General features: G+C 43.6%; 1 protein-coding gene across 7 annotated transcripts in view; it reads left to right on the top strand.

Moving 5' to 3' along the window:
* Window positions 1-20,090, top strand: part of AFF1 (AF4/FMR2 family member 1) — a 75,524-nt gene that overhangs the window by 37,879 nt on the left and 17,555 nt on the right. For 6 of the 7 annotated variants that reach the window (XR_004497000.1, XR_004497001.1, XR_004496999.1 and 3 more), the window contains 11 exons: window positions 4,574-4,618; window positions 5,630-5,716; window positions 6,317-6,353; window positions 6,679-6,730; window positions 10,852-10,906; window positions 11,032-11,069; window positions 12,462-12,618; window positions 13,901-14,782; window positions 16,443-16,540; window positions 18,372-18,612; window positions 19,423-19,511. Coding sequence is in view for 2 of the 7 variants with exons in the window: in XM_033513751.1 (XP_033369642.1) it covers window positions 4,574-4,618; window positions 5,630-5,716; window positions 6,317-6,353; window positions 6,679-6,730; window positions 10,852-10,906; window positions 11,032-11,069; window positions 12,462-12,618; window positions 13,901-14,782; window positions 16,443-16,540; window positions 18,372-18,612; window positions 19,423-19,511 (1,781 nt within the window). In the remaining 5 variants the exon portion in view is untranslated. The remainder of the gene's footprint in view (window positions 1-4,573; window positions 4,619-5,629; window positions 5,717-6,316; window positions 6,354-6,678; window positions 6,731-10,851; window positions 10,907-11,031; window positions 11,070-12,461; window positions 12,619-13,900; window positions 14,783-16,442; window positions 16,541-18,371; window positions 18,613-19,422; window positions 19,512-20,090) is intronic. The other variant, XR_004497002.1, reaches the window with a different exon arrangement.

Below are 20,090 nucleotides of genomic sequence, written 5' to 3'. Positions count from 1 at the left end.
TTTCAGTCTGATTTTTGTCTTGCCTGTTGTTTTCAAACTAAGCCTTCACATAGTGATGTGTGCAGTTTTGTACTCTTCATGGTATTCAAGAGGCAATGACTGTGCAGCTGACATGAGAAAATAAATTTAAAAACAGATATTGCTATTCAAGTATTATAAAGCATAGTGTTAAATGAGAAGCAGCTGCAAATGTGATTGTTTTGTTTGTTTGGGTTTTTTTAGCATGAGAGCTGGAGACCTTCTCTGCTGATAGTTGCAGGGGCAAAGCTCTCATTAGGAAACAAAGGAAACCTGACAGCAGAACGAAGGGCATGGAACTCATAATTGGCTTTTCTCATTGTTGCTGCATCTCTCGCTTGGGTTTTGTTGGTGCTAATAACTCAGCCTGAGATCAGGCAAAGAGCTGGCATACTGGAGCTGTACACACACACATTTCAGTTTTAATTAGGAGGAGATACCAGGTAACCCACTTGTGCTCTTCCTCTCCTACACTGCCTGGGTACCTGCAGCACCAGTTTCACTTACGATGGAGATGGAGAAACAAGGGGCTTGTTTGTGCACAGGATGTCAGGGGGCAGCTCCAAATGGGATGTGACAGCAGAGGCTTGCAAGTAACAGGGATAAGCAGTTGGGTGGAAATTATTGAGATGAGAAGGAACAGAAAGGTCTGTGATGCCTTAACGCTTGCCTGAGAGGCAGCCTGTATCCGTTCCAGTTAATGTCTGCTTCCAGACCTTCCATCCTCATCTTTGCACATTCTGTGTGCTCTGACTGCCGCTGGCCTTGTTTGAGCCCGCACATCTCAGTGGTGTCACACAGTGGCTTCTGAAATAATGCATGGCCAACTCTCTCGGGGAGGTGATTTTTTTGACATCTTGCTTGAAACTACTCTGCCACAGCCTCCTGATGAGGCAAGCTATTTAAAGACCAGGGAGAAAGCTTCAGCCCCCTACTTCCACACATGAGAGCCATACGGTCCTTCAGCTCCACTTGGCACATGTGACAGGGTGGGATGAAAATATGTGCTGTAATTTTTAATGGAATATCTTTTAAAAAATAAATAACCTTAGAATCTCTCTAACCCGATCTTCATTATCAAAGCCAGTGGGGCATCTCTTTTGTGCCTGGTGGTTCCTTAGGCAATTTGGTTTGGGTTTGGTTTTTAGTTTATTGTCCTGGTTTCCTCATTAATTCCCTAACAGAGCAGTGCAAGGCTCGGGGCATCAGCAGAGCTATGTGTTCATGAAAGTGCGTGGATTTTGGAACTGCTCGTGAGGAGAGGACGTGGAAATATTTCTGAGAGTTTCCTCACACTCTTGCTATGCAGTGGGAATTGAGTGCCTGCACAGATTTTAAATTGTTTTCTAAATTAAGAGCTGCCTCTCTTCTTTTGTGGGTATGTGCACCTGTGCATTTCTGCATGCCTGTTGTTGTAAAGTCAGACAATTCCTGAAGTAACTTCTAGGGCTTCTTACATTTGTGTAGATGTTTGAAATTATTTTGGCCTGAAGTCCTGCGCAGTTAATGATCAAAGTAGTAATGAATCCTTCAGTGACTGTTTTCCTTTTTTTAACTTTTAAATCAGTATTCTTATTAATATTATTAGTAATTAAATTAGTATTATTGCTGCAAGAACTAGCTGCTATTGAAGCACAACATGAGTTTGTATGGGAACACTGGGTCTAAAAAACCAAACTAAATCTAGCAAGCCAACAATTCTGGATGTCTCACGATTGTGCTTGACCTTGACCATCAAAACATTTTGTAAGTGATGTTTGGAGGTGCCTGTGCCATTCCCAAACTGAAAGAGTGTGGATGTAGTATAAGGAAATCCAAGCTGGGGATTGTACAGTCAGACAACAGTGTCAGTCAGCAAATATGCACCAGGCTTAACTGGAGTTGTCTGTGGGGGGGGAGCACGTTACAGCGTTCCCAGGAAAGGCTGTAAAGTGCTAGCAGGGACAGACAGCAATGTGGAATATTTGGTCTCCCACACCCACAGTCTTCAGTGGAGCTGAGTTCCTTTTGGGGATTTCTTTGGTTTTATGGCTTTGTAACTCTTCCTGCAGCAGCATCGTATTTCTCCTTTCCCCTAAACTCTTCTCTTGAAGCTGGCAAGGACATCCTTCATGCTGGGTGGTAATTGTGGTTTAATGGTGGTTTAGTGGTTTAACAAGCTGAAACACAGCCAAGATGTGACTTGAAGGAAAAACAAACAACAAACAAAAGGGGAAAAAATACTTATGATGCAGAAAAGCCCAGCTCCTTCAGGCACTGGATTCATAGCTTTGTAAAAGATGAAGTGTCCTCGGTCACTGGAACTGGGATGGAGGGAAAGGGGGTGTGCCCCACAGGTTTGGGGCACAGTCACAGTCCTACCTGAGAGCAGAACCCCCTGTGCAGTCAGCTGACTCTGACCAGTGTGGTTTTGACCCTGTGCATGTCCCAGACAATCTGTGATTGTAATCTCTAGAGCAATAATCTCACCATGTATTTGATAATGGTGTTCTAAAAAACCCAACAAAAACAGAGGTCCTTATGCCGCCGATGCAGACCTGTGTGGTGCTTATTCAGTGCCGTGTGTTTGTTTTCCTTTAAATTTTGTGCCATGAGAAAGAAAGTGGTTTCTGCTGAGCCCCTGGACCTGTGAAGAACCAGTCACTGAACCCTTGGGGGTTATGATAAATCCTCCTGACAACTGAACTATAAATACTCTGTGTATGTAAACCTGTATCAATGTCAAAGTCTTTTCGGGCTAATCAGAAGGAACTCTGGGAAGGGGGATGTGTGTTGTTTGGCAAGGATAAGAGAGGTCCAGACTGGCTGTTACAGATATTCTCTTATTCTAAGGTTAATTGCATTCCACTTTTGTCATCACTTATCACCTCATAAAACTCAAGTTTCTGAAATGGGTGAAGTAAACTGATTTTAATTTGTTGCAATGAATCCATTATAGAGAGAGTTTTGAAATACTTTGTCCAGGCAGGACCTTAATTTCTTACCATTTTTGTGGGAAGTTTCTTCCTGTGGTGCTATCATGGGATATCTCAGGAGTTTCTGAAGCATTTTGCACAGGGTGATGCAAGTGAATATGTCTGCTGTTCACCACTTACTGAATTAAGAAGCAAATTAGGCTGAGCTATCAGATTAAGCCTGCTGAGAAGGAAAAGAGGAAAAGGGGTGCCTTTTTTGGCATGGTGAGTTACAAGGCATTCCAGTCTCTTGCCATGTGGTAGTTCCTTGCTGTTTGCTCTCCCTGTCCCCCTCCTCCTGTCTGATGTAGGACACATCTGCAGGCCTTGCTTTCATTCATGTGACTAATCTGGCCCTGCCTCTGCTTTCGTTTCTTTGGGTGAGTAAGGTCAGAAGCAGCTCTCCATATGTGGTTTTCTGAAGAAATTCAAGGCTTTGTCAAATGAGCACTGCTTCAGTGAGAGCTTTATGTAGACTCAGACAAATGAGGTTGCAAGGAAAAGGCATTCCTCATCTCCTGTTCTCCTTCCAATGTAAATAGTGCAGCATGTGGGAAACAGATGAGGGGACTTCCTGTGAAAGGGCTGGGGATGACAGTTTTGGACTTTACCGAAATGCTTGCTTGAATTGCTCTTTACGTTTTTTCTGGGGAAGGTCCTTCTGGTTGGGCACTGTAGCTCATGGTCTGCGTCCTTGAATGTGAATAAAGTCCTCCTGGCCTTTCCCTTTCAGCAGTTACTCCAATGACTGGACACTCCCATCGAATTTCTTGTTTATAGACAGGAAAGCTGCTCTGGCATGCATTTTGCTTGTTACAGCTACTCAGCTCTTTGGTTATTTTCTGTTTCCACCTCCTTTAATGACATCAGTTAGGAAAGGATGTGCAAATGACAGATACTTTCATAACACATGCCTTGTTAGTAGGTGAGAAGCTGATCTGTGGAAGTGGTGTTCCCCAGGGCTCGGGCCCAGCAGTGTTTGGAAGCACACATACTCTCCAAGAAGGGATATGTTAGAAGACCCTGCCATTAAGATTTGGGACTGGGGTTTTATAGTATCAGGCGACTGTCAGATCTCATCAGGCCAGCTGTGTCAGCTCAGCAGCTTTAGATAAATTACTGGTAGTATCAGTAGAATGTTTGTTCCTTTATCAGGTACTTTACCAGGTCTACCACATCTTCATCTCACTATCAGGAGGATAGTTTAACTTTGGGATTGATGAGTCAGACTGGTTTCAGCTTTATTCAGCACCAAAAGTCCTGTGATGCTCCCTTTTCCATTTACCACCAGTAGCTTTGCAAGTACCATTTTCCACTGGTGGAATTGTTCAAGTCGTTTTACCCCATTCCAGACAGAGCATCCTGGCGGCATCTCCAGTCACCTCTGCCAAGGACTTGAAAACAAGAGGCATTTTAGAAGTGCTTTATTAACTGCCCTTCTGATGGGGATTTTAATCCTTACTAGCATTTTATTACTAATGGACTCCCATGAAATTTACTGAGTTGTTGGTAAGCAAATGTTCACTGAGTGCGTGCCTTTCTCATGTCAGTTGATAAAAAACCCAAACAAACTCATGCTGCTTCCATCTTTCTTGTTACAGCAAACCAACCCCATTGATGTGCAGTCCATTGAAGAAATTTTGAGGGTAGGTACTCTTAAGTAATATATCTCTGTGTTTGCTTAGATTTAGTATGCCTTAAGGTAATTAAGGTAACTGGGGAAAAAATACCTCTCTGCTTCTGTTGACTCAGCAGATGTAGCTGTCACTAGTTTTGGGGTGTGCTGAGGAGAAGTAAGGATAAGAGTCAGCCTCAAATACAGCTGGAGTTGTAAGATCAGTCTTTCTATCAGTACATAAGTGTAACACAGTCTGGTGCAGTTCAAGACTGACAAGTCATCTGAGACAGCCAGAGCTACTCCTGCATCAAGTCAGGGGGTTGCCATTCCCAAGCGCCCTTCCTCCAAAGGCTCTGGACATACTGCCTTGTGTCCATGTTGCCAGCCCCAGCAGTGTGGCCCTGAGCAGGAGCACACCTGTATCCTTCCCACCTGCCTGTGCATGGCACTGCAGCAGCTCCCTCACTGTAATTCCAGTCCATTCATGCAGAGCAAAGCCACGTCTGATGCTGTAACCTTGTCTCAGAACTGACTCTGCGAGCAGTGCACAGGCTTCAAGTGGCTGTGGCTGAGTCTGTGTTATCCCTTCCCTGTGCACAGTGTGAAAATGCCATGGGATTCCCAAGCTAGTGGTGCTGATCACGAAGAGACGGTTCTTTGATGTGAAGTGCTGTTCTGAGATGCTGAAGTCCTGGTGCAACAGTTGGGTTTCTGGAATTCACTTCCCTTGCTGTTGCTTGGGGCTGCAAAATCCTGGTGCCTCAACTGCTCTCCAGAAGCTGCTGTTGGAGCAGTGTTTTAGCTGTATGGGAGCTGTGCACAGGTGCCCTGTGCTGGTTGGGGTTGCAGGATGAGGACTCCTCCTTGGAAGTCTGTCATCCTTTTGTTTTTCACCAGGCATATCCTGTGTTCTTGCATATCACTAATTTTGTAGCAACCATGGGGAAACATGTCCAAGTGCATGAAGAGGTATACCCAAATGAACCTCTGTGCCTATCAGCAAAAATCCTGATAGCTGCTTCTCTCAATGTCTTTCCAGGAAATGACCCGCTCTTGGCCACCTCCCCTGACAGCTCTTAATACACCTACTAAAGCAGAGCCTTCCAAATTTCCATTCCCAGCAAAGGTAAGACACCCTCTTTCTGCCAGGACTTTTGAAAAACTAGAAGAGAGCTTTCTGCCTCTTGCATGTGTTTCCATCTGATTTTGTCCCCCTTCTATAAATAAGGGCTGTTAGGAGGTATTACCTTCAGAAGTAGTCAGATAAATTAAAGCACAGTGGGGATGAATAAAAAGTGCTTCAGCAACTTAGACGTTTGTTGTAATCGTGGACTTTAAATGCAGCTACTTTTCTGAGACATTTTAGGTGTCTCTGCTGAAGCACAAAATACATTTTATCTTCTTGCCAACAGAAATATTTGCTGACTGTGTTAAAAAGAAGTCTTTGGCAGCTCTTATAAAATTTTAAAAATATTCCTTCAAGAATGCACATACCCCTAATGTGGTAACAACCTGGTTTTGGTGACAGTAGCACATTATCGTTTCTGTCCATGATAAACTATTTCAGTCCAGCTTAGACTATTGGCTACTTTGGCAAGCTAGTTGAAATGTTTATTATACAGTATCACAGTAAAGTGACACGTGAAAAACAAATCATCAGTACTCTGCTCTTGCAAGAGAGCTCATTTATTTTACTCTCAATTTGCACTTTGTCCTTTTTTTCTAGGAATTGCAACCTGAAGGATCTATAGCAAAGGATCGGAGTAAGTAGATACCCAAAGGAAACACATACTATGTGTATTGACAGATAGTGTTGTGTGTTTTACATGACATGTCAAATGCTTAAGAGGTGTGGTTTCCTCTGCTTTGTTGAACAGTGATGAATTTAGAAATGGCATAAGATTACATTCATTACCTAGACATTAAAGGCAGCTGTTCATCAGAAGAGAAACAGTATTTCATTAAGAAACCCCATTTGGAATGATGAATAATCTGAATGACAATTATGTCCTAGAAGAAAGAGACCATAGGGTAAAATAGACTACAAAGGAGGCAATTAAATCCAACCTATTTATTTTTTATTTCCAGAGCAATATGGAGCACCTCCAGAAACACTGGCAGGTTCTCAGCCAAGAACATCGTAAGTAACCAAGCCCTGTTCACATCTCTACTGTGCAGTTAATTAAAAGAACCTGGAAATAACTAAATTTTGGGTTACTCAATGTTTCTGAAGATCAGGGTTTTATCAATCTAATTTTTCTTAGAAAACTTCCAATGAAGGGAATTTTCACCAAAAGAAACATTATTGTTTCTATTATTGATGAAATCATAGAATCATTTAGGTTGGTAAAGACCTTTGAGATCATCCAGTCCAATTCTTAACCTACCAATGCCAAGTCCACTAAACCTTTTCATGATTACAATGACTGTGTTAAATCCAAAACAAAACTGAAGAAAAAAACCCATTTATTAATGCAGCAGATTAGTGATTTTATTCCTTTAATCTGTGGCTATTTAACATCACGATTTTATGTTCTTCAACCTACAATAATGCATCTAATTGGCATAAATTACAAAGGATCCAAACTGAATCTGATTGATCCTGGATATTGTTTTGAAGCCTGGGAGGGCTAGTAAACCTAAAAAACAGGGCTGAAATTTTAAAGCAAAATAAAATAAAAAATTGGTAGATAAAATAACTTGCTGTTGTCCTTGCTGGTGAAAGTGGTTATCAGTTAATTAGGTTAATTACAGAAGTTTTTTGAAAGCAGTTTTGTGTGGGCTGACAATAATCTTTCAGGATTAACTTGGCCAAATGCAGCATTACTAGGTTCTGAGCCCTGAGTAACAAACAGAAATCTTTCCATATCTGGAAGGCTCAGTGGTCCATGTGCAAGGCACTTGCTGAACCATCAAATTTAAATGTCTGTCAGTTCATATGATACATAAAGATCTTGTTAGTCCATGATATATTGTTACATGGAAGGCTGCAAAGCTTACTCCACTTGTTTGCCTTTTCCTTATCACAAATCATTTAATTAAAAACCAAGCAAAACTGGGCTAGTCACAAATAAGAGCAAAAGCATGTCTCTGTCTTGGTTGAGATTGAAGAATTTTTCACTCAAGCTCTGTAGGGTCTGTTAAGCATCCCTTTTCCCAATGTTCCACATAATGCAGAGGAGCCCTGACTTACTGGGAGCGTGGGATAGTGTCTTGCCGAGCAGCCAGCAACTCCCTTAATCTCTTCCTTATTTTGCTTCACTTTCATCCACTCCAGTTTGCTCCTCCTCAAGAACATCTGGAAATTTTCATTGCACTACTAAAACTAGCAGTTCTAACTGCTCCAGGCTGTGCCTTCCTCCCCAGCTACCCTATGACCATCATCATTATTTCAGTTCTCAGCTGCTTGTAAAAATCCCTTTAGTCAGTTTCCTGGGCAGCAGAGAGAGAAGAGACTTTTCCTGCAGCCAAGAATTGGTAAGGACTCCTTCCTTAACCCACAGGGCCAGAATTGTAAATTTGGCATGGTATGGAGTTCTGTCCTTAGTCATGATCCCCTCTCTACTCAGCATCCTTGCAGGCATTTCAGAGCCACTGCTCATCTGCAAGGGATGTGTGAGCCCATGGTCAGCAAAGGCAGTGAAAGCAGGAGGAACAGGGTGGCCTGGATTTATGTCCAAGTGGTTTGCCCGAGGGCTTCCTCTACATCTTTCCCTTGAAGTGATGCATCCCTTCCTTTTTTGTGTTTGTTTTCTCTGGCGCAACAGGCTTGGCTTTCTGTGTTGTTCAAAGCACACGTGACTGTCTGAAAATTCAGCTGCCTGGAGTAGCTTGTGTTGCAAAGTGTAGCAGGCTGAAAACAAACAGTGATTGTGCTGGTTAATTAGAAGTTGAAATCCCAGGGCATCTGTGTGCCCAAATTAAGCATTCAGCTTTTCAGAGCGTGCAGGGATTTCCCAGATGGATTTCATTCTTGAATGCAGTCCTGAAGTTTGCACCTGGCAGTGCTGGAATGGAAGCAGCCCTGCTTTTAAAAGGGGAGGTGCCAGCTCATTCTTGGTGATGCATCTTTAACCTGGCTAGCAGAGAGGAACCAGCCTGTGATTTCAGTGAGGTTGTTTGGCAAGTGATATTTAGCAAATAATTTTAGTGCTGCTTCTCTCACTAAAAGAACTCCTTTTAAATAGCTTTAGGAAGATTAATGGTGTGTATATAAGCTGCAAATGAACAGGTCCTGCAAATGAAACCTTGGCATCTAGTAATTCCTGAGCTAACTGGAGCATTAAAATTATTAAGGAAGATTTATTTTCTTTAACTAGGCTATTTAACGACTTGTCAAAACCTTATTTTGGGAAAGCTGGCTTTTTCTACCCTTGCAGAAGTATGACTTGAAGTTTTAGTCTTCTTCCTTGATCCCAAATGGGCCATAAGTAGTTGTAGTGTTCTTTTATGCTAATGAATTTTATTTACCAGCAGCTCAGGTGGAAAGGGTAGTCCTTTTTATTACAAACAGTTAAATCAGTTTTAATGACATCTATCTAGGTGGTGTCTTTGCATGACCCTGTCCACAGCAGGGGTTTGAAACGAAATGATTTCTAAGGTCTCTTCCAACCCAAACCATTCTATGACTCTTACCTCTGAAGGAAATAACTCTTTAGTCCACAATTCTTAAAGCAGAACAAAACAAAACCCAACAAAAAACCCAAACCCACCCCAAAACTGAACTTAAAACCTTTCAGCATCCTGCTTTAGCATCCCTGAAAGTTTCTTCACTACCACCTTTAAAGGACTCCTTCCCCGTAGGAGTTGTAAAAGAAAATAAAAAAGGATTCAGTGGGATACCAGTAGAAAAAACTGCCAAACTGCCCAGAAGTGTGGAGAGTGCCTGTACTGTCACTGTCCTTTTTTCATTTCTGTGCCTCGTCTGTCTGGCAGTGAGCTTGGGCTCTGGCCCACAAGCAGAGCTGGCTCGTGCAGGGTTGCTGCAGGCTGCGAGCTGTTTGCCTTCTGTAGGAAATTTGAGGCTCTCCTTTTCCAAGGTGGTGTCTCATAGTGTTTCCCTTCAGTGTTTACTCTAAATGAAGAGGCAAGAGGTGATTTCCAGTGAGAAGGTGTGTGAGGAAATGAGGCAGTGGAGGGTAGATCACAGGGGAATGGCAGTCAAAATGCATGAACAAAGAAAGCAGCAACTTTTTCCAACTTTCTCCCCCTTTTTCCAGGGTGATGTGGTTCTCTGGGGAGCATTTATAGTTGTTTTCTTGCTATAAAACATGTTGTCATGAGGGGCCAGAGTCCTATTTTTCTTTTTTGGCCAAAAGAAAAATTTCTCAAGAAATTTTTCTCAAGAAAGGCCTTGGTTTGAAATGAGGTTGAAATAAGCAGAGTTTTGACATGATGGATTAAAATCCCTGTTTCAGCTCCCAAGCTTTTGATCCCATTTTTGGAAGGACACTTGAATAATCCTCTGGGTTGAGGAGTTAATTGCCAGCTAGTTTCAAGATTTGAATAACTATACTTTTGAATAGCCAAGTTTTACCTGCCTATTTTTCAATTCTTTTGGGATGGCTGCAAGATTGCCAGAGATGGGGATAATCTGGGAGAGCTTTGGGTCTCTCTCCTTCCCTTCCAGCCTTTTAAGAACCTTGGCAAAATACTGAAATTGCAAACAGTAATTACCACCTACTGCAGGCACAGGTCTAAATTATGCTTTCGGAAGTGTTTGTGGGCAGCCTGCTCTCTTCTCTAGCAGTAGTGAAACAGAGCTTAAGCCTCTTCACTTGTAAACTGTTCTGAGTACCTGAACTGCTCAACAATACTGCTGAGATGTGCAGGAACATGGAGTTCATTGAGTAGAGAAGAGATGGGAGATAGGCTTTACCTTGGCATTGATTTACACATGTGAGGTAGGAGACTTGAGCAGCAAAACGAGAACCCCTGGGACAGAAGAAGTACTCACAGCCCCTGAGAGTGTGTGAACATGCACAGCTCCTGATACTCTCTGTCCCTTGGGGAGCCAGTGCAGGCTGATAGCATGAGAGTCTCTTACTGTACCAGTTAAAAAAAAAAAAAAAAAAGAAAGCAAACCATTTTAACCATTAATTTCAGGTAATGACAGGGCTTAGTAGATTGAACATGCCAAATGTTCAGAAAGGATGGGGGAAGTTGATTTGTTTTGGCAAGTACAAACCAAATCTTTTTCAGTGGCTGCTGCTTCAAAATGTGTCTGCTTTGGCTGATATTTATCTTCTGGTTGTCTTTCAGAATGCTCCAGGACGACCTGCAGCTCAGTGATAGTGAAGAGAGTGGTGATGACCAAGTCGGTTTTAGCTGTTTTATACACTAGGCACACAGACTTCCCTTTAAACACCACCACTTGCATTGTTCTGAGTTCTGAGCTAACCTTTCCTCCCCCTCTCCTCTTTGTCTTTGTGAACAAAACAGGTTGTTGAAAAGTCACCTTCTTCAGTTGCTCCTCCAAGGTACAGGTTTGTTCCCAAACTACTAGCTAGACCACATAAGGAGAAAAACAAAACTGATTTTTATATTTGGGGTAGGAGGGTAAGGGTTCCTCGTTCCTCTTGTAGCTACAGACTTTGGTTTCTGGCTGCTCCTGAAAGTCAGCTTTAGTTGTGTGGGGTTTTTCCAGAAAGCTCCAATTAGAAATGAATAATCCAGGCATGCTGGATTTTGCCTATGAGCCAGAATTGTACTTCCTCAACTGCTCGTTCTCTTCTCCTCCTCCCCTCCACCAGTGTGTCTGTAGATCACACTGCAGCTAATGGGATTTTCAGCTGTAGTGGTGATGGGTGAGATCTGAGTCCAGTTTTAGCTCAGAAGCCAAGTGGGTAAAGAACAGGAAGGGGTTAGGAAGACTCGCTGAGGCTGTTTCAGCTCCTCTTGAAAAGGAAGCTGATTGTAAGCAGTTCCTGCCATGTATTGTTAGTCAGAAGCAATATTCAAGGTAGACTGAGCAGCCACATGCCAGCATTTGAGGAAGAAAGATGGAAAAGCTTGAAAGTTTTCTTATACGAGAGCACTGACATAGATTTTTTTTGCTTGATAAGTATATTCTTCAAGCACAAGAGTGGTCTACAAAGTCAGACTTGCAGAGGAGCACACCAGTACTTGGCATGATCTGTGTCTCTGCGAACTCTTAAAGTTGGAGTGTTCAGCAAGGGGCTTGCCTCCAACTCATACAAATATGTTGATATTGATCTGGGAAACCAAAGTAGAAAAAATAAATTCAAATGTCTACATTTTAATTTTGTAAGCCCATTTCAAAAGAAAAACACTGTGCATAAAAGGGACATACCTCAATTCCATCCACTCCATTGTCAGTGTGGAGAAAAACACTTTTTTGTTGTTACAGCAGGGTGTTGCAAGAAATGCTGCTGCCTGATGTGGCTATTAATGAAATGGGTACAGCAGCATGACCAAGTAACACAGATGAAGTGAAAACTTAAGGGGGAGAACAGAGAAAACAGAAACCATCCTGAAATATATGTTCCTGACTTGTTCACTTTTATTGGAAGTTTTTTCATTTTGAGAGTTGGGTCTTTCAGGAAAGCAATGGGCAGTTTCGGTGCTTTTTAAACTTTGGTTGGCAAAATGCAGCTCCACATTGTAGCAGTGGCATCCTGCCTATATATTTGACTGGGTAGAAATTGAAAGTTTTATTATTTCCATCAATTTTGTGTTCTGGTGCTTTATTTTTAAGTATGCCAATGTATTTCTCTGGCCTTCTCCCCTCTCATCTCAGTGCCAAAGCATGTGGTTTTAGGGTTTTTTTTTGAATACTGCCCTGTCAATGTAATAAGTAAGTTACCTTCGGACATGCTGCTTTCTAATTTTATCTCATGGTGGCCTTGCAGTTCCTTACAGTCCCAGCCTAAGAGTGTGGCATCAGCACATTCCAGCAGCTCGGAGTCGGGGAGCACCAGTGACTCAGACAGTTCCTCAGACTCGGAGACAGAGAGCCACTCGAGTGACAGTGAAGCAAACGACCCTCCAAGTGCACCAGCACCTGAGGTGAATGCAAATGAAAGGCAGAGGCTGCTTACACAGCCCCTTGTCTCACACTCTGCTGTCTCAGTGCAGTCAGGGCAGGAGACCTGAAACACTCTCATTGTTCAGGTGTATCCTTGACATCTTTGCTGCATCACTTGACTTTTCTTGCCCTTTGCTTCCCTTCTGGTTCGTTAACCTTAGTTACCCTTAGTACCAACATAATTAGACTTTCAGATGCCCAACCTGGAAGTGCTCCCCCATGTCCTTTGGCACAGTTGTCTAGCTCTCCTGTAGGAATCAGTGCCTTCACTGGGGAGACAAGAGAAGGCGCAGCTGGAAAGCACAGTGGGGCTGTGTGGGGCCCACTCTTCCTGTGCAGGATTTCTAGGTGCCTTTATGGTAGTGTCAGGGTGAGACCAGTTTCCTGATAATTTAAGAGGAGCTGCTGCCTCCTGGCAGCTCCTGTGCCAGAGAGACAGATTCAGCTTCTCACAGGTTTGCAGCTGAAGGGATCAGACCTGCAGGAAGGGCTGGAATAAGCTTAGTCTTGCTGCTCTCGAATTTGGCTTGCACTGGCATTTCTGAGGCTTTTACTGAGGAAAGCAGACAAACAGAACTTGGTGCCTTCAGCTCTCATAATTGTGAGACCATGCATTTTTTAAAAAACCTGCTGCACAGCTGCTCATGTCCCATGCTTTCAAACAGTTCTTCCAGCTTGCAAAACATTCTCAGGCCACTGGGAAGTACATGGCTGTGTCTGCAGACCACAGCTGATGCAGAACAATCCACTGGCAGTTTTGAGGTACTCTTACAAAGCCCCTTGTAATATATTTTTCCTCTCCTGCCTCCACTCTATCTTTCTTTTTGCCTTAGGGGGGTGCATGACCAGGGAGAAACCAAGAACAAGCTTTGAGACAGCCTGTCTTTCCATCTCACTCTGATACCCTGCCCTCTAGCAGTTCAGTTACAGACTACCCATGGCAATATGGTGTCTTTGAAGGAAGATGTTATACTTCTCTTTTACTAAGTTCTGCCTTGTTTGTCCTGAAAATACTAATGAAGTCCTACCTACTTGCCACTGACCTTTCTGTCCTTTTTTTTATTCAGCCAACTGTTCATCCTTGATGCTCTGGACCAAGTTAGTGCACATGGCCTGTTTGTTTCTAGTCAGTTCTTCACAGGCAAAAGCAAACACTTTGAGACCTCTAGGCAATAGTCCCTGGGCTCTGGAAAGCTGTGTTAGGATGGAAACAGCCCATAAGGGCATCAGTTTTGAATCCTCCCTTTCTCTTTTTGTCTGCAGCCTGAGCCACCGACTTCTAATAAGTGGCAGCTTGACAACTGGCTGACCAAGGTGAACCCACCGGCAGTGCCAGCAGAGAGCCTCAGTGACGTTGCCCGTGGGGATGGACTTGAGGAGGGCAAGAAGCAGGAGCAGGGCAGCAGCAGCAGCAATTCCTGCCAGCAGCATGCTGAGCTGAGGGAGCCTCCTCACAAGAGCCAGGTGGCCAGGGCTCCTCAGGAGGCTCCTCTTCCCACTAAACGCAGCTGCCAGAAGCCTCCTGCACATGCCAAGGAGCCCTCGCCCAGGCAGACTGTGGGGATCAAAAGGCCCAGCAAGCCCCTGGTGCATGAGGGGCCCAAGAGAGGCCTGAAGGTGGAGAGTGAGCCTGGTCCTTTAGAGATCACAGACCAGTCTTTCAGGGACAAGCCAAAAGTAAAAAAAACAGTGAAGACAAAATCCAATGACAGAAAAGACCTGAAACCAGGACTTCAGGAGCCCTCTGAGAAAAAAAAGGACAAGGGCTCCCACCAAGCCAATGCCAAACCCTTCTTAGACCCCAGGCTCATGGGAGATGCCCAGGCACATGATGCTCTCAGTCCCCTTCCTCAGGGCCAGGGCACAACCCCCATCAGGACCAGCAGCCACAGGCCTCAGGATTTGCACAAGGAGAAACTGCCCTTGCCTCTCGGGGAGAAGTTGCTCTCACCAGTGAGGGATCCCCCAGCCCGTGAGTGCCTCATGGTGAAAATAGATCTCTGTCACCTGGACAAAGTCCCTCAGCTCCCCAACAAAAACGGGCACCAGAGGAAAGCAGAGACCAAGGACCTTCCTGGTGTGAGGAAGCAGGACTTGAAGAGGAAAGCCACGGACACTCCTCAGGAGTCCCTTGGAAAGAAGAGGGTGAGAGGTGGAGTGGGAGTTGGGTTTGTACAAGGGCCAGTGTGGTGTTTGAAATGCCTGTGTGGACTTCCCACTTCATAGGTTGGGAGTAGAGCCATTATCTTTCTATAAAGCTGTTATCAAGGGGAATGTGAATCAAAATTGTCTGCATATGTTTTTTATTGGTCACAAATCCCTCCTGAGCAAACAAAAAGCCCTGTAAGCTGTCTAACATGCTTCGGTGTTTTAGAATATATTTTTGCTCTGTTTTTTTGAAATCCTGGTTTTCTCAGACGATAAAACCAGTTGTAACAGTCGCTTTCCCTTGAATTACAAGACATCCCCTTATTTAACTGAGGTGATTGTTGCTCACATGTGTTTTTTGAAAAGCTGACTCCCAAAGGGGACTATGAATATACCTCCAGCCAGCTGGGTCAGCTGCACAAAGAGTTGGCTGCAGGCCTTGTGGGGATTGGGTATTCCCTCTGGATATTTCAGCCTCTGACTCCCTATTTGGTCCTCCTCACAGAGCAGGTGGTTCAGCATGGGTGGGTGAGTATCCTCGGTTTGTGTTTCATTTAGTTTTGCCATTTTATGAATTTACTGTAGTTGTGAGGGAGAATTGAGAAGAGCAGGGAAATTGTGAAGTAACTTGAGAGACCCCAGAAGTTCCTGCTCTTGCAGAGCAGTGGGAGAAAGGGAAACAGGCAGTTAATCTGTCACATTTTTTCCTGGTCTCTAAGAGACAGAAGGGGAGCTATTTGATATTAGACATGTCTTCCCTTGCAATCTCAGTGCCTGACTGCAGGGATGCCCCCCTCAGAGCCTCACTGTCAGTTCTGTCAGTGCACCACGACCCTTGGGGCCTCATGGCAGCCAGCTGGGTCAGGTACCACTGTCAGACATCTTTTGTGGCAGTGTGGAACCTGAAAAGCAGTGTAAGGATGTGATCTCAGTGCTGGAGCTTTGTCCTGAGCACCCTGCCAGAGGCAGACTCTGTGTCACAGCACACCCTTGTGAGTGACACAAAGCTGGCTGTGTCCCAGACATGAGTACAGACTGGAGAAGAGCTCACTGAGGGCATGCCGACGGAGAAGGACCTGGAGGTTCCACTAGATCAGGGGCTGGACACGACCCAGAAGTGTGTGCTTGCAGCCCAGAAAGCCAAACGTGTCCTGGGCTGCATCCAAAGGTGTGTGGTCAGGAGCCTGAGGGAGGGGATTCTGTCCCTCTACTCTGCTCTGGTGAGACCCCCACCTGCAGTGCTGCATCAGCTCTGGGGTCCCTGGATTACTGGTGCTTTAAAACTTCACCTATATCAGCATTTTGGTGATTAAAACCCAACCCCCTGCACATCTGGAGTGTGATCTAACTCACATGCAAATGCCTTGCTTTTCATTACTGTTAGCAGCAACAGGTTTAGGAGTTCCATCCCTGCCACTATGAATCAATTAATCTATCCAAGCAAAATTAGATAAAATGTCATTTTAGGTTACTTGTCAATGAGCTTGCAAACCGTATCTTCTGTGCTGTGGGTTTGCAATTTTTTGGTTCCAATAAGGTATTTTTTCTTTTTTTAGCCAGAATCAATTAAGCTTAGCTGTGTTGGTCTGTGTTGGTTATGTGAACTTTGAAAACATAAGTAATTTTATTTTTCCTTTTTTTTTTCCCTTTCTATTAGAGAGGAAAGAAGGAGGAGACTGATAGGAAGAAAATGAAATCAGAAAAAGAAACAAAATCATTGCAGTCTTCAACTAACCAGGACTCCAGTAAATTGAAGTGAGTATCCAGTGGTGGAATGGCAGAAGGATGTATAAATCCAAGTCTTTCCTAAACAGCTTAGATCAAGGAACTGTGTCTCCTGTCCTTATACACATGAGTTTGCTTGTAACATAATGTTCCTTCTAAAACCTAATCTACAGCAGATTTACATACTGGAAGCAACCAGTCCAGAAAGCAGCTCTGTAGGTGTGGATGGATAAGGGCAGGGAGCATTTCCCTTCTCCAAAGTTATCCTGTTGTCTTTGTCTGGTTTTCCTAAGTGACCCAATGGGCACAAAACCAATGTGCCTTTTGGGTCCTGACTGTCTGGAATTTCAGGTGGCCTTTGTGACCAGGAATTTCTCCTTTTTCCCGGTGTGGCATTTGCAGTGCTTCTGGTGGCTCTGCTGGAGCTTCCCCTGTAATTTGCATACCAGAGCACTGCCAGCATTCTGGCTTAGGCCTTTGCTCAAGTGAGTGCTTCCAAGAGCCTGTTTCCAACTGGGCAACGTTCCAGAGAGGGGAGACTCATGCCTCAGTCATGGGCTACTGCATTTGATTCCTGCTTGCTTGTGGCTTGAATTTGAGGTGTTGGCTTGGATCGGTGTGTAGTGTTGAGGTTTGTGTCCTGACAATAGGAGTTAACTGCTTTTCTGAAGAGAAAACACTGATGCAGTCTGGAAGCACTGAGGAATTGGGACTGACACTTAATTGCATGAAGGGATATTTGAACTGTGGTAGTAATGCAAGAGCTTTAATTCTGGGGCTTATTCCTCCCTTTTTCTCAGTGAAAATGAGCCCCTGTTTTAGTCATATTCTGGCTTTTGGAGTGGGAAGGATAAGGATGCGTTTTCTGGGGAGAGGTTGCACTTGGGCAGGTCAGGTGATGGTTCTGTGGAGCATCAGCTGTGCCAAGGTGGAGAAGCTTGGGAGCATGTGTGTGATGTGAGTAGGGACCAAACCATGGGAGAAATGCGTGGTGAAAGAGGATTGTCCCATGCTCAACAGAATGAGGCAGAATGTGCAGCATCACATCGCAATCTCCTCCCTGGGAGATTCATTTCCTCCTCTTCTGATGTTGCAGTCCATGAGCTGGGATTCCCTGCTCTGTGTTTTCTTGGAAACTTTGAGAAACTTGAGTAAAAATATGTAAATGAGCAGTGGTGAAACACAGTAGAATATTTTGGTGCTGCTTAGAGCTGTCAGAGCTCCCTGCTTATCCTAACTTCAGATGATCAGAAATCCAATGTTATTAAATGCAATAATCTCTGCCATTTAAAAGCATAGCATTTTAAGTCACTCTCAACTTCGTGAGTGTTGTCTTGTTGATCTGGCAAGTCTTAAAGGAGAAACTCAGTTTAATTCTGTCAAAGCACATATAGGATCAAGTGTCAGGGTGAGTATCTCTGACCACAGAAAATACCATCTACTGAAAAGAGAAGAGGCAGGCAGTGCTACAGTTCATTTGCCTTGTTGGGTGATATTTCCCAGGGATTTTAGTCACTGTAATCAGCTCCCTCACTGAGTGAAAAGGGGCTGTATTGGAGGCATGGTTTTCTTGCAATGTCTTGATGTTCTGGTTACATGTGTTTGCTCCAAGGACAAGTTTTGAGACTTAGTTCCTACTTGAAAAGCAGCTTGTATGTTGATGGTAGGTGAAGGTTTGCTGTCCAAACCGCAATGAAGCCCCAGAAGTTTTATTTGACTTTTATTGAATTCTTTGTATTAGCAAGTCATCTCATACTTCCAGAGGAGTTTTAACAGAATTGGCACATGATGTAACTTAAGTTTGTGAAAAATCCCTACATTGTAAATACACCATATTGATGAATTTGCTTCCCATCTCCAGAGCATCAAAAGCTTCATCTGAAACCCAGAAGAAAGATGTACTCCCACCACTGCCAGCTGTGTCTGCTGCACATCCTGCACCAAAGTCAGCCAAGATGACCCAAAAGAGACACAGAAATGAGACTGATGAGTTTCCTGCCATGGATAGCCCTCCCAGGAAGAAGAGCAACCACAAGGATCCTTTGTTTGCCAAGCACAGGAAAGTGGAGGGAAATCACACAGAACTGTCAAAGGGCGTCAAAGTAGGTATCCAGGATAATGGGTGGGATGTTTCCTCCAACATGGGTGCTGTGTGATTCTCTTCAGAAACATACTCTGTAAACACCAAAGGCATGAGAATCATGGTTATGCCAATCACCGTTTCAGATTGGAGGCAACTGCAAATACAATACTGGTGTATTGGTATAAAAATCAGTGTGCTTATAAAAAGAGGGGATTGCTTAAAAGTAAGAAAATAAGTAACCTGTGGCATTGACTACAACTCAGGTATAAGCATTTATAACTTGTTTATAAAGGTTCATGATCTTTCCAGCTGGTTCTTTGCATTTTTGGGTTACAAAATTCAATTACGTGGCTGTTTATTGGAGGCTTTTGGGGTGTTCGGTCTGGGATGTTGCTCTGTGTGTGTTAAGCCAGACTGTAGACTCTGTATTAGCTGGCTCTAACTGCTTGCTTTTTCCTTTTCCCTGTAGTTAGTAATGGGGAATCAGCAGTTTTTGTGTGGTTAAAGTGGAAATAAGTGTCAATAGATTTTTACCATTCTGCCTTGGCTAGAGGACATGAAAACTGTGCTGCTTCCAGCCTTACTGCTCTCTTTGTCATTGTGCAAGGAAACCTGCTGCTGAATTCCTCTCAGCCTGGGAGAAGTTTGAATGGTGTTAGACATGACAAGCAGTCAGTGAGAAGCAAGCAGGGGTTGCTGGGGAAGAGACCCTGGAGAATAGACTATGCCTGGGACAGATAAACATTTTCACTTGAAATTTAGGAAAGCCAAGCTTTGGAATTGGTTTAGGCGTTTCTCTCTAACCAGCTTTAGCTCTGTCCTTTTCCAGGGATCTGGTGATGTCGCAAAGCCTTTCCCAGTGCCTTCTTTGCCAAATGTTACCTCTAAGCCAAGAAGACCTCTGCTCAAGTTTGAAATGTAAGTTTTTGTTTGACACCTCTCATCTTTACTTTCTGAAGACACGAGGCGGGGCTGGTTGTGAGGCTACCCTGGCTTCTGCTTTTTCATGAGAAGTTCTTTGGGAGGAAAGAGAGGGGGAGAGATGTGTGAGATCTTCCCTGTACTGTCTTCTCATGCCTACCCACCACAAAGTAAAGGTTTACAAAAAAGCAGAGTTTAACAACTGTTTTGGTTTGAGGGAAGCTACTCTGGAAATTAGGGACCATCTCTCTTGTAAGCAGGTAACTTGAATGCAAGTTTTGGTCTCAGATAAGTGTGTGGCTGCTGCCAAATTTACTTTCAATTAAAATTTATTTAATTAAATAAAATTTCAATTTCATTTTCAATTAAATCAAAAGTTTCAGTTAAATGTATTTATGGGTCTGTACTTGAGGAATGATAGATGTTGTAACTACAATCTTTCCATGGGAATGAGAAAATTAACTTGCTTCCATAGAAGCCAAATTTCTGGGGTTTTTTTACTTCTAAGTGTAACTTTCAATATTATTCCAACATATATTTTTAAAGAAATCAATCAACCCATAGCATCCTCTAGAT

This window comes from Parus major, chromosome 4 (assembly GCF_001522545.3).
Source record: "Parus major isolate Abel chromosome 4, Parus_major1.1, whole genome shotgun sequence".
Taxonomy (NCBI): domain Eukaryota; kingdom Metazoa; phylum Chordata; class Aves; order Passeriformes; family Paridae; genus Parus; species Parus major.
The sequence above is the reverse complement of the archived record's forward strand: the minus strand, read 5'-3'. Positions and strand labels throughout refer to the sequence as shown.